This window comes from Aquarana catesbeiana, linkage group LG03 (assembly GCF_042186555.1).
Source record: "Aquarana catesbeiana isolate 2022-GZ linkage group LG03, ASM4218655v1, whole genome shotgun sequence".
Classification (NCBI taxonomy): domain Eukaryota; kingdom Metazoa; phylum Chordata; class Amphibia; order Anura; family Ranidae; genus Aquarana; species Aquarana catesbeiana.
The window spans coordinates 342,520,334-342,534,575 of record NC_133326.1 but is presented as its reverse complement, the minus strand read 5'-3'; the positions used below and the strand labels follow the sequence as shown (position 1 = coordinate 342,534,575).

At 44.4% G+C, this 14,242-nt stretch overlaps 1 protein-coding gene across 5 annotated transcripts in view; it reads left to right on the top strand.

Moving 5' to 3' along the window:
- The first annotated feature begins 534 nt into the window (after positions 1-534).
- Positions 535-14,242, top strand: part of CSNK1A1 (casein kinase 1 alpha 1) — a 67,927-nt gene continuing 54,219 nt past the window's right edge. For 2 of the 5 annotated variants that reach the window (XM_073620571.1, XM_073620572.1), the window contains exon 1: positions 535-1,064. In XM_073620571.1, coding sequence (XP_073476672.1) covers positions 942-1,064 — 123 coding nt within the window. In that variant the 5' untranslated portion in view covers positions 535-941. The remainder of the gene's footprint in view (positions 1,065-14,242) is intronic. The other 3 variants (XM_073620573.1, XM_073620574.1, XM_073620575.1) reach the window with 3 other exon arrangements.

Below are 14,242 nucleotides of genomic sequence, written 5' to 3'. Positions count from 1 at the left end.
TACAGGAAAGCGGCCATGTATGAACGTGTCAGGAGAGCTTGGCTTATGTGCACAGTCAGCAGGGTGTATGGAGTATTAGTAATGACACACTGGGGTGTGGTATGACGCCCTGAGCTTGTCTCAGCCAGTTACTAGGCATTCGGGGGCTGGCAGCTCCTCCACACACCACACACCTCTCCTATCAGTCACCAGCGCCGCCATCTTTGTTTACCGGGACACTGCACGATAGGTGGAGGGGGTGGGGCGCGAAGCCATTTTGTCTCTAGCTCAGTATCGCCGTGACTGGTTTGCAGGAAAGACTTCGCGCAAGAAAAAATTCTGGGAAAAAAAAACAAGCCGTCACGATGCTATCTAACGTTAAAAGAACTGCATAAGTAAAAGAAAGGCGACGTAGCTCTTAGCCTGATTAACACTCCTACAAACACGCGTCAGTCCCAAACGAGCTCTAACTATTTCGCCCACAACTAACATGGCCGCCGGCAGCACGGGAGTCCCGTGACGTCACCCGCCTACCAGGGAAAGGCGGGGCCCCGGGACGGTTGTGGGTCGACGTAGTACGCGCCTTCCCTCGTACCCAGGGTGCAGTGCGGCACGGAGGAGGGCATTTTGTGGTGAGGGAGTGAGAGCGGAGGGGTTAGCAGGAAGAAGAGAACACAAGATGGCGGCCTAAGGAAGGAGCGGAGGGGCTGCGGCTGTGACAACAGGGAGGGAACACCACACATAACCCGGCGTTACTGAGTCCGGGAGGCTCCTCAGAGCCGTACATCGCGCGGACGGAAGGAAAGGCAGCCACCGTGAGGGGAGCGGGGACACCGCGCAGACCGAACACAAACAACGAGCCCTCCCTCCTCTCCGGGACCCGGGCAGCGCCATCGGCCCCCTTCGTGCCATTCCAGCACGGCTACGACTAGACTCATTGTCGCCTGTAACTCTTACGGATCATGGCGAGCAGCAGCGGCTCTAAAGCCGAGTTTATTGTCGGTGGGAAATACAAGCTGGTGCGGAAGATAGGATCTGGCTCGTTTGGAGATATTTACCTGGCAATCAACATCACTAACGGCGAGGTAACGTAGCCCCGTATTGCGCGCTCTGATGGGAGCGCCCTCTAGCGGCCGCTTGGGGGAGTGAGGTTATAGTCCTGTATAGGGTGGTCTAAGGGGAGCGCCCTCTACCGGCCGCTTGGGGGGAGTGAGGTTATAGCCCTGTATAGGGTGGTCTGAAGGGAGCGCCCTCTGCCGGCCGCTTGGGGGGAGGGAGGTTATAGTTCTGTATAGGGTGGTCTGAAGGGAGTGCCCTCTGCCGGCCGCTTGGGGGAGGGAGGTTATAGTCCTGTATAGGGTGGTCTAAGGGGAGTGTCCTCTACCGGCCGCTTGGGGGGAGTGAGGTTATAGTCCTGTATAGGGTGGTCTGAGGGGAGCGCCCTCTACCGGCCGCTTGGGGGGAGTGAGGTTATAGCCCTGTATAGGGTGGTCTGAGGGGAGTGCCCTCTGCCAGCCGCTTGGGGGGGGGAGGGAGGTTATAGCCCTGTATAGGGTGGTCTGAAGGGAGCGCCCTCTGCCGGGCGCTTTGGGGGGGGGGGGGGGGGTGAGGTTATAGCCCTCTATAGGGTGGTCTGAAGGGAGCGCCCTCTGCTGGCCTCTGTGAGGGTTATGGACCTCTATCGAGGGGAGGGGACCAGCTGGTGAAAGCGCTCCCTGCCAGGAGGCTTGTAACCCTATGTATGTTTTTATGTTTATGGGCCTGTGGGAGCTCCCCCTGTAGGTGCTAGGGGGTTGTAGTCCTGTATAAGGTAGTCTGGTGGGGTTTCCTATTGTGGGGGCAGGGATAAAGGTCTGTATAGGTTGGCCAGAGTGGAGTACCCCCTTATCAGCATGTGCTGAGGGGTCGTGGCTCCTTATAGGGTAGCCTGCTGTGAGAGAGGTTATAGCCCTGTAATCGATGGCCTGTAGGAAATGCCAGCTGATAGGGGTTTATAGCCTTGTATAGGTTGATCTAGTGGGAGCTTCCTCTTTGGACTGCTGTATAGGCGGCCTAAGCGGAGAACTCTTGTTGGCCGCTGGGGGGGGGGTTCACCCTGTTCAGGGTGGTCTGGTAGGAGCTCCCTCTTGAAGCCCCATACACACTATCAGATTTTCTGCTGATTTTTTTTTTTTTTCCTTCAGATTTACCAAAACCATATAATATGAGGTCAAACCTTAGGAGTTTCAATTTGTATGCAATCAGGCAGGCCCTTGCACTACATGGTTTTGGTAAATCTGAAGACAAAAATCAACAGAAAATCTGATAGTGTGTGTATGGGGCTTTAGACTGCTGGTGGATTATAGCCTTGTATATAGGTGGCCTGAGGGGGAGAACCCCTGTTGGCTGCTGGGGATACTCAGCCCTGTATAGAGTGATCTATTGAGAGTGCCAGCTGGTGGGGGAAGGGGTCGTATGCGTGACTCTAATGCTCTGTATGTGATATTCTCCAGATAAAGGAGTCCTGCTAGAAGTGGGGAGTACATGAGTGCTGTTATATCACATACACAGGCTATAGCGGGGTGTTTTATATAGGACGAAGGGTCGGACACTGCAGCATTGAATGTGAAAAGAACCTCTTGGGAGGGGGATCATTCACTATTTGTGATGTGGTGTTTGGCCTGTTATAAGCTTTTGTTGTTCACACTTTTTTCTATTTACAATCCTAGTATTTTGTATGATGCATACATGATTATGGCAAGGGGTAAGAAAAGATGCCAAAAAATGATATCCCCAGTAGTAAATTATAGGGAGGGTAGAATGGGCCGCTGTTTGGGGCCCCAGACTCCAAGGGAGCCCATGGGGGATGCTAAAAACCTTGGACATGTCAGTGCTCTTCATAAAAGTAACTTTTGGCTTTGCAGTTCTGTAGACTTGTGTTTAGGAAGGTGATCAGCACTGCCAGCCTGAATCAAGGTTTCCTTTTAGGTGATATCTGTGCTCGCTCTCTGTTCCTAGAAGCATTGTCACAATATGATCTGCCACTGTCAGGTATTGTGCAGAGTATACAGCCCAACACGCTCCTATCCACTGTTCAGGATCCACAGAATTCTTTTCCAATCCAGTGTCACAAAACACATTTGTCTATGCACTGTGACATGCATGTGATCGAAAAAACTGCAGATTGGTAAGGGTTCACAAATTAAAAACAGTGGTTGTGAAAATCGATTTTTATTTTTTGGCACAAGTTGCATTTTGAGCCATGGAACCATAACATAAACACTAAAATCTGGTAGTATCTCACTGCGTCTCTAATCATAGATGTTTTCTTATAATTGTCATGAATATTTCCTGCCATATTTACCCAGCATGGCATACATTGAGATGTCTGGAGTGGACTGTGATGTGTGTGACCAGCGTTAGGAGTGACGCTGCTATGTACATGGGCTCAAGTCACAAATCTTTTTAGTGCTGAATCCTTTGTGTAGAATAGCAACCAGATGTTGTGTAAAGTACTATGCCCGTGTTTGCAGTAGTTGCTCTCTATTTTTGTTCTGAGAGTAGGTCTAGTTAGTGATGTGGAATTGTCTGTATCCCATATTTCCTCTTCCTGTTTGCAGATGGTTTGCCCATGTTGTGTCTTCCCTAATGAATCATTGTTTGTGGTGGTCATAGCGATGGGTTGTTGGTCAGTTGTTTCCTATGTTATTTGTGACAGTTTTTTCAGCGCAGTGTTTCCTAGTAATGTAGGCCTCATTTACACTGCCAGTCCTGCATTTCAGCTCTTCTAAACACAGGACGTGCTATCTGTGAAGTTGGGAATGCACTAATAATACATTTTGTATTTTTTTTTTTTTACCAAGTACTGATATGGTTTCTGAAGTATTTGCTGATACCTATTTTTAATGTCATGATTTTTATTAATATTTTTTTGAGTTCGTTCACAGCATACATACATTAAAAACTGATGGGTAAACCACACAGATTTCACTTGCCGAGACATTGGTTTCAATTCAGTTTTCATGTGCGGGCTGGCCGCAGTGCGATATTAATTTTTTTTTTTTTTTTTCTTTCTTTTTTTTTTTTTTTCTTTAGTATAGTTCAGGTGCAATTTCTAATCTCATACACTACAATTCGCATTGGAATTGTACCTGAAGCACACATATGTGAACCGGGTCTGAAGCTATCTGCACCTGTATCGATGCAACCCTACTGGGAAGTATAAATGGCTTTTCTGCTTGGCAGTTCCTTTATCCTACAATTTAGATGTTCCTACTTTGAAACAGGTTTTGGCATGTTTGAATGTGTTTGGCCACGTATCTAATCAGATTCTGGACACACAAGCTTTTGTTTTTTTCAAAACTGCTATACTGACTGCAGCTAAATGCTCAGTGTGAATGGCACCCTTGAAAAAATCATTACTTGCATTTAGAAATGAGATCTAAATGCATATGATGAAGACAGGTTTGTCATTGTGAATAATGCCTAAACTGTATCTATTTTTCATTTAGGAACTCTAATCCTTTTTCATTTTTATTAGATTGTGGAGGTAAATTGGCTCCATCATGCCTACAACCTTATCTAAAGTGCAGTCCATTTGGATTGGATAGTTGAAGCCTTTTCTCACCATTGCTACTTTTAGAAATTCTATATATGGATTCGCTGGATAGCGTTTTCCTGTGTTTTATTGCTGGGGAATGCAGTTCATGGCAAGTAAAGTTTTATATCCCTATGCCGGTGAAGCTTGTTACAAAAAAAGGTCTGCTTAATGTTTGTTCTGTTGACCTCCCAATTTTTCAGGGCAGTTCCGTGTGTGTATAAAATACATGTGAAGTGTTAATGCAAGTTAATCCCAGGAGTTTTTTGTAATTTATAATTGTCTTTAAAGCCAGGTGATTCTGGTATATACTAGCTACCCAAAAGTCTGTGTTTTTGTTTTTTGTTTTTTGACATCGGGGGATTAGACTGGGCATTCTTCAGATGTGAAAGGGCAACCTGATTATTTGTTTTTTTTCTTTGTGACCATGAATGCTAGAAACCCTGCTGTTGTCTTTTATCTGTATGACATTGAAAAGGTTATAACAAAACATGCTGTATTTGTGTTTTGGAAAGAGAGTGGCATTTTGTTGCGACATTCTGAGGTAATACTCAACTCATTTCAGTTTACTTGTGTTCAAACGGGACAAAAATAAAACCTCCACTAAGAAGGGGAAAACATGAACATTTTTAGTTTTGTTAGAATTCTACAAGCATTGTCTGTCGTAGGCTTACATCAACTGCCCTAATTAATGCCAACCAACATGGTACAGGGCAGAAAAGTCCTCAGACCTTTGTAGGTTCCAAATTGCCAATTGAAGCTTCCACAGGACTTCTGTTTGCACCTGCAGATAAAAGGAAGGGTGGGGAAGTGAAGAGGCCTTAAAAGAAGTATAGCCAAAGCTTTTTTTGGTCACACTTCTCTTCTGTGTCACAGGAATGTACTTATTTCTGCACTCCTGTGACCCAGATTCAGGTGACAGTCTGCTGATGGCTGGAGTTACTGACCCGGTCCAGTCTTTACAGGGATCCCAGCAATAATGTTGGGATCAACCCAGATGCCTGACCAGCAGCTGGCTCAGCCTCTCAGTGCACTGCTGAGAAACTGAACCAGCTACTCCAATGAGGGGAGAAGCAGAGAAATGGTCTTGCTCAGTGAAGGCCGAGAACTTGGCAGTCGGCAGCCCTGTGATCGTTCAGGTCTTGGTCTTGGGCTCCATTCACACTTCGTGTAGTAGCAACTCCCATTCCAGCTTGCAATTTTTTGTGTGGATGATTTTCACGCGATTCTGTGTGTCGCACACAGAACAGCTAGTTCACTTCAGTTGCTGCCCTACGTGTTTGTTGCCCAAAAGAAGCTCCAGCCCCTTTTTTTTTTTTTTTTTTTTTTTTTTTGATGACCAGCTTCACGCATTTTTTTTTTTTTTTTTAAAAGTCCCATGGCCATCGTGTCAAAATCGCACCATGTTTGGGGTGCTGTCTAGTAGAGCTGCACGATTAATCGTCAAGAATCGTTATTGCGATCTTGATTAAAGTGTTTTCTGATTCTTTCTATGCAAAGAATTCTCTCTGCTCTTCTGAAGCCACAGCCATCAAAAGAAAGGAAGGAAAAAACTGGGCAGTCTGCCAAGAATCAAAACATACTTTATCAGTTGAACTTAAGTATAAACCTTGTAACAATTTGCCAATGGAATAGACTTTGTAAGTGAAAAAAGCTTAACCACTTGAACACTAAGCCCCGGTTCGCACAGGGGCGGCACGACTTGCAAAACGACTTCTGTATAGAAGTCTATGCAAGTCGCCCCCGAAGTAGTACAGGAACCTTTTTCTAAGTCGGAGCAACTTGTGTCGCTCCTATTAGAACGGTTCCATTGTACAGAACGGGAGGCGACTTGTCAGGCGGCTAGGTCGCCTGACAAGTCGCCCCTGTGTGAACCGGCTCTAAACCTTTTTCTGACATTTGTTGGTTTCAAATTAAAATAATTTTTTTTTTTTGCTAGAAAATTACTTAGAACCCCCAAACATTATGTATATTTTTTTAGAGACCCTAGAGAATTTCTTCTTCCTTTTTTTTTTTTTTTTTTTTTTTTTTTTGTATGTGAAAGATTTTACGTTGCAAGAATCATGAGAGAACCGTGATCTCTTTATTCTAAGCAAAAAAATTGTGATTCTCATTTTGGCCAGAATCGTGCAGCTCTACTATCTAGTATGAATGGCACCCAGCGCACATTGCGCATTTTGCACTAATTAACACACTGTGGAATTGCAATTAGAATCTCGGCAATTTCGTCCGTGATTCCTAATCGACTCAGAGGGGTGGAGGACAGCTGCCGGGCAAAATTTTTTGAGAATTTTTTTTTTTTATCCCCCACTTCTCCTTTAAAGCTGACCATACACTAAATTTACGTTTTGTGCAGACATTCTTATTAGTGCATTCTATGACCAGATGAATTTCTCTCCCCCCCTGACAGAACAGAGATCTGTCTGTTCACATTGACAGATCCCCGTTCTGTCTCTCTCGTGGGTGGCTGGCGGACATCGCGGCCTTGTAGCTTCACAGCCTGTTTCCTACTGCACATGCACGAGTCGTACTAAATGGTCCCTGATGTCTTCTGGGAACTGTGTGTCTCCCAGAAGACAGCTGGGGGGGAAGGGGCCAGACATTGCGTAGTTCACCGCACAAAGTGCGGCGACCTATGCCCGGAAGTGGGTAGAGACTACACGGGAGTTGGGACTTTAAATTAAGCAATTGGATAGTGGAGGTGTTTGTACAATATAGAAATTTTATTAAATATTTTAAAGCACATAGTTTATCTCATGTACATGGAGCGTGCACAAGGCCTAAACATGATGTAAGAGAGCGTAGATACAGAGACATATGATCAGAGTACTGGACATATAAAAATGTCAGTAAGCCCGATGCTGGCATATGCGCCCACATGGTAATGTACATCCACCAAATGAATATAAACAACCTCCTAGAGTAAAAAAGGTTAAATGAATAAACGTCAGTCGGTATAGGGTGTGGTATCAAGTATAGCTCGATGCTTTCGTGGGTTATCCCACTCATCAGGAGCAGATGCGATAAACATACCTATGGAATATATGTAGGGATGTAGTAAACCGTACTCTAAAGAAAAATAATCAGAATTAATATATGTGTAAAAATAGTAAACCAACCACACTCGCCCACTCAGACAGTAAATGCAGTGCAGGGCATCCGACACAGGGTTGGCTGAGGACATAACCCCACCACGGGAGCTGAGACGGCATAATACAGGGATGCAACATCAGGCAGTGTAAGAGCGTGTAAGGTATGACTGGAGTCTCCATAAGACAAAAAATGGTGTGTATTTCATGAAACAGGGGTATCTGGAAACAAAATATAAATGTGTGTATAATTATAACAGTAAATGTTATAAATGATAATAGTAATTCTTAATAGTGAACCCAGTGTAGTTCTATAAGCGGTGGTGCCAAGAATTCTTGAAAAACCTGTGTCTGAAAGTGATGAACAATTGTATGAGTATGAGGAGGTGTAGAAGACTTGCAGAAGTGGCAAGTGGGAAAAAAAGTAAAAAAAAAAATAATAGAAATAAAATTACATTTAATTAAAAAGCTGCACCACCAAAAAGAAGGGAGAAAGAAAAAAGAAAAAAAAGGGGATCTGGACCAAAAACAACAAAAAACTTACCCCAACGTTGCCTCAAAACACCACCAGCAAACCAGTATAACTGGTGTGCAATAACCCCAGAGGGAGACTGGTCAGAATGAGCAGCTCACTTCAATGGGGGGGGGTATAAGCCGCCAATGTCATGCAGGTGAACCAATGGGGGAGGGAAGCCACACCTCAACCGAGTGAACACTCAGTGACAGGCGTGGAGACTCCCCCTTATGGAAAAACAGGATGTTAAGGCTGAGCGCTGGCGCAGTGGCGTCATGACTGACGTCACACGTACGGCGCATCAGCCGTCACACAATGGCGTGGCACCGATGAGCGAAGGGGTACCCGCTCGCTCCTCCCAAACACAAGGCAAGGAAGGGGCGGGGCCGCTGAGCGCATCGCAGCTCCCGTGGTGAAGAGGACCACAGCGACACCCAAGCGCCAAACCATCCACACACGAGCATAAAACTGACCAGGCAGGGAGAGTGCGTCAGACACCTGGATAGAGACAGTCCATGTGGGAACATTTGACCAGTATAGTAAACATTGCATGTAAAGAAATACCATGTACAAAGCTCAAAGGCATAAACATAGAAAAACAGTATAAATAAATATTGTCAATATGTAAACCTTGACAAAAGGTACCCTATAAATAAGGGCAGACCTCTCACAGGGATGGCAGGGGAACACTGCCAATCCCAATTATACAATTGCTTCCATCCCTGTATATGTGTATGCACGGAAGTGGGAGCAGATACCTGGATTTGAAAGGTATCTGCTCCCCCTTCTCCCCTGAAAGGTGCCAAATGTGGCACCGGAGGGGGGAGGCATTCCGATCCGCAGAATTTCCATTTTCTGGGTGGAACTCCGCTTAAAGGTTTTTTTCCTTTCAGCTGGTGATCCAGCCAATAGGCCTGTTATTTTTCAACTTCATTTAACATACTGAGCTGTCCGGACAAAGTGGCAGTCTGTAAGGCCGGTTTCACACTGGGGAGGTTGCTGCGTCAGCGGTAAAATATCGCTATTTTTAGCGGCGCTATTCGGCTGCTAGCAGCCGAAAAAGGGTTAAAACTGCCCGCTGCAGCGGTGCTTTGCCGGCGGTATAGCCGCGCTGCCCCACTGATTTCAATGGGCAGGAGTGATGGAGCGGTGTATACACAACGCTCAAAAGATGCTTCCAGGAGTTTTTTTTTTTTTCCGCCCTGCAAGCACACCGCTCCAGTGTGAAAGCACTCGGGCTTTCACACTGGAGACACAGCAGCAGCTGTTTCGGGTCGGTTTGCAGGCACTATTTTTAGCGCAATAGCGCCTGCAAAACGACCCAGTGTGAAAGGGGTCTTACACAAAGCATTTAACGCTGACAGGGGTGCTTACAGTGGTCCGATTGTATTTATTACAGGTACTTGTATAGCGCCATCAATTTACACAGTGCTTTAGACTTGTATTGTGCATTCACATCAGCCCCTACCCTCAAGGAGCTTACAATCTAAGGTCCCATTCCTTTATGTAAAACCTTTACCCAAGGAACAAAAAAAAAAAAAAGTTTCCGTACCTGCTTATAAAGTGTTATCTGGAGTTCAGCTTCAATTTGTTAAAATCTACTAGTTTAACACTACCCTCCCCTCAAACTGGCAATGCTGGTGTTCAAAGATGGATCGAAATTTGACCGCTTCAGCAGGGAACAGCTGAATTTTGATCCATGTATGGGCTCACTGGTTGTACACATGTCGATCAAACGATCAACTTGTGTACAACCAGCCTGTCTGTTTTTTCATGAACGATCAGTGCTCTGTTCTGTCAAAACAGCCAAATCTTCGGTACTCAATATGAGCGGACATTGTTGGTCCGCCCGCTAGTAACCAACAGCAGCCTCCAAGGCTGCAACAGCTTTTTCCTCCTTGGCTGCTGTTCTGTCAAAACGGCCATTTCATCGTAGTGAATACACTGCCGGTGTTGTACAGCAAACTCGTCAATCTCCAATTACTGATGTTGGAGGATAACCAGAAGTGACGTGGTTGGAGATTTTGATGAGTTGGCTGTTTTGACAACACCGACATCACTGATCATTCTGGTGGCGGGAAAAGCTCCCTGCTGATACAATAATACAACGGGAGGGATTCCCCATCCACATTGCTAATTGTATGAAAAAAATGGTCCAGTGAGTGTATGGGCTGCCTAAGACAGAAAGTGTGTTACTTGCAGGATCACCAGGTGAAATAAGAAAGAAAAAAACAAATGCAACTACCACGTTTAAGGATTGGTAAGCTGCAATATATTTTTTGGGTTTAATATCACTTGTGTGTTTGTTTTTTTTTGTTTTGCAAAATTCCACTAGTGTATGGCCAAATTAACCACTTCCCGCCTGCCGTATAGTAAAATGACGGCGGCCATGATGCACACGTTCTGGGGCAGCGTCATCTTCTCGCAGGGGAGACCTGTACAGGTCATCAGTGCTCTGATTACAGTGCAGCCCCAGCAGTATAAATCAGTGCCCATCAGCATTGCAAATTAGTGCCGCCTCATCAGCTCACATCAGTGAAGGAGAAAAGTTACTTATTTACAGAATAATACTGATTTACCGAAACTAAGAAAAATGTTTGTTTTCAAAATTCTTGTTTTAAGCAAAAATAAAAACCCAGCAGTAATTAAATACCACCAAATAAAGCTCTGTGTGAAAAATTTTTTTTTTTCATATGGGTACAGCGTAGCATGACTGCGCAAATCTCATTCAAAGTGCGAGGACGCTGAAAGCTGATAATTGGCCTTGGCAGGAAGGGGTTAAAATACAAAGACACTGAATTTCAAAAGAGCCACCTTGCTAGAAGATATAAATTGGGATAAAATCTTAGGTACAAAGACCACAGAGGAGAGATGGGTTTGCTTTAAGATCATATTAAATAAGGGCATTAGCCAGTGCACCCCAGTGGGAAATTTAAAAAAGTGAACAAAAGTCCTGGATGGCTTAACTCCAATGTAAAAATGCATATAAAAGCAAAGGAGGCCTTCAAAAAAACAAGGTTGAGGGATCATCATCAGCATTCAAACTTTATAAAGAATGCAACAAGAAATGTAAGGTTGCAGTTAGGGCGGCTAAGAGAGAACACGAAAGATACATAGCGGAGGAAAGCAAAAAAAAATCCAAGAAATTCTTTAACCACTTCAATACCGGGCATATTCTGGCACTCCTCTCCTACATGTATAAATCTTTTTTTGTTTTTTTTGTTTGTTTTTTTTTTGCTAGAAGATTACTCAGAACCCCCAAACGTTATATATTTTTTTTTTAGCAGACACCCTAGGGAATAAAATGGCGGAAATTGCAACTTTTTATCTCGCACGGTATTTTTCGCAACAATTTTTCAAAGGCGTTTTTTTTGGGGGAAAAAAACAGTTTCATTTAAAAAATAACAAAACAGTAAAGGTAGCCCAATTTTTTTGTATAATGTGAAAGATGTTATGCCGAGTAAATAGATACCTAACATGTCACGCTTTAAAATTGCGCACACTCATGGAATGACGACAAACTTCAGTACTTAAAAAGCTCGATAGGCGACGCTTTAACATTTTTTACAGGTTACATGTTTAGAGTTACAGAGAAGGTCTAGAGCTAGAATTGTTGCTCGCGCTCTAACGCACGCGGCAGTACCTCACATGTGTAGTTTGAACAGCGTTTACATATGTGGGCAGGACTAATGTGTGCGTTCGCTTCTGAGCGTGAGCTAACGTGGACAGGGGTGTTTTAAAAAATTTTACTTTTTTTTTATTTTCCCTTACTTTTACAACTTTTTTTTTTTTTTTTTTATCACTTTTATTCCTATTACAAGGAATGTAAACATTCCTTGTAATAGGAATCATTCATAACAGGTCCTCTTTATGGAGAGATGTGGGGTCAATAAGACCCCACATCTCTCCTCCAGGCTGGAAAGCATGAGATTGAGGAAAAAAAAATCACCGATCTCATGCTGACAGACGCAATCGTGGCTTTGTTTACTTCTGGGGACCCAGGCTTGACGTCATAACGTCGCGCCCGGGCCTCCAACGGTCATAGAGATGACTGATGACCATCTGGTCACCAGAAATCTATATTGTCTGGCGCCGGACGATTCTTTCTCTGTGTCCCCGATGGCACAGGAGAGCCCGGAGAAGCGGCGGGAGGGGGGGTGTCCCCTCCCGCTGCTTGAACGTTCTTACAGGTGACGGAACTGCCTCTATGATCGTTCTTATGGTGCACAGAATCCCCGGCTGAAAACAAGGATATTTGAATGATGCCTGTAGCTGCTGGCATCATTCAAATATTCCCACTGAAAGTCCAGGACGTCATATGACACCCTTGGGTGGGAAGTGGTTAAGTATATAAACAGTAAAAGAGGGAGGACAGACCATATTGGCCTCATAAAGGAGGAAGGAAATCTGGTTACAAAGGATGGTGAGATGGCCAAGGTATTGAATTTATTCTCCTCAGTCTTCATGAGGGAATCGGGGGGCTTCAGTATCCAAAACGGCTGTTTATCCTCATAACACATCACAGGAAGCACCCTCAAGGCTAACAGGACAGAATTAGAAATAGACTTGGGAAACTTAACATTAATAAGTCACCTATTAACTTTCTATGAGGAGGTGAGTTGCCATCTAGATAAAGGAAGGCCCGTAGACGTGGTGTATCTGGATTTTGCCAAAGCATTTGACACAGTTCCCCATAAATGTTTACTGTACAAAATAAGGTCCATTGGCATGGACCATAAGGTGAGTACATGGATTGAAAACTGGCTACAAGGGCGGGGTAGTGATAAATGGGGAATACTCTAGTCAGGGGTGGGTAGTGGAGTCCCTCAGGGTTCTGTCCTGGGACCTATCCTATTTAAATTGTTCATAAACGACCTGGAGGATGGGGTAAACAGTTCAATCTCTGTATTTGCGGACGTTACTAAGCTAAGCAGGGCAATAACTTCTCCGCAGGATGTGAAAACCTTGCAAGTAGATCTGAACAAATTAATGGGGTGGGCAACTACATGGCAAATGAGGTTTATTGTGGAAAAACTTAAAATAATGCATTTGGGTGGCAAAAATATGAATGCAATCTATACACTGGGGGGAGAACCTCTGGAGGAATCTAGGATGGAAAAAGACCTGGAGTAGGGCTGGGGAAAAAATCAATTTTAAATCTTGAATCGAGTTGAGAGGTCAAATCGATTCAAAATTTAAGCAAATCAATTTTTTTTCTAACGCGTCGGTCCTGAGGAGCTGCGGGCAGGAGTTTTTAGGCGTGGCCGTGGCTTCGGCCTAGTCCGCGAGGCTGGACGCCGCGGACTAGACCGAAGCTGTGGCCTCGCCTAAAAACTCCTGCCTGCAGCTCCTCAGGACCGGCGCGGTGTCCAAAAAAGAAAAAAAATTTTGAATCGTGAATTTAGATTTTTTTTTTTTTTTCTTTTAAAAATCGCAGATTTTGATTTTCTTAAAAAAAAAAAAAAATAAATAAAAATCTCCAAGCCCTAACTTGGAGGTCCTAGTAGATGATAGGCTCAGCAATGGCATGCAAAACCAAGCTGCTGCTAACAAAGCAAACAGAATATTGGCATGCATTAAAAAGGGGATTAATTCCAGAGATAAAACAATAATTCTCCCACTCTACAAGACTCTGGTCCGGCCGCACCTGGAGTATGCTGTCCAGTTCTGGGCACCAGTCCTCAGGAAGGATGTACTGGAAATGGAGCAAGTACAAAGAAGGGCAACAAAGCTAATAAAGGGACTGAAGGATATTAGTGATGAAGAAAGGTTGCGAGCACTGAACTTATTCTCTCTGGAGAAGAGACGCTTGAGAGGGGATATGATTTCAATATACAAATACCATACTGGTGACCCCACAATAGAGATAAAACTTTTCCATGGAAGGGAGTTTAATAAGACACGTGGCCACTCATTAAAATTAGTAGAAGAGAGGTTTAACCTTAAACTGCGTAAAGGGTTCTTTACTGTAAGAGAGGCAAGGATGTGGAATTCCCTTCCACAGGTGGTGGTCTCAGCGGGGGGCATCGATGGTTTCAAAAAACTATTAGATAAACACCTGAATGACCACAACATACAGGGATA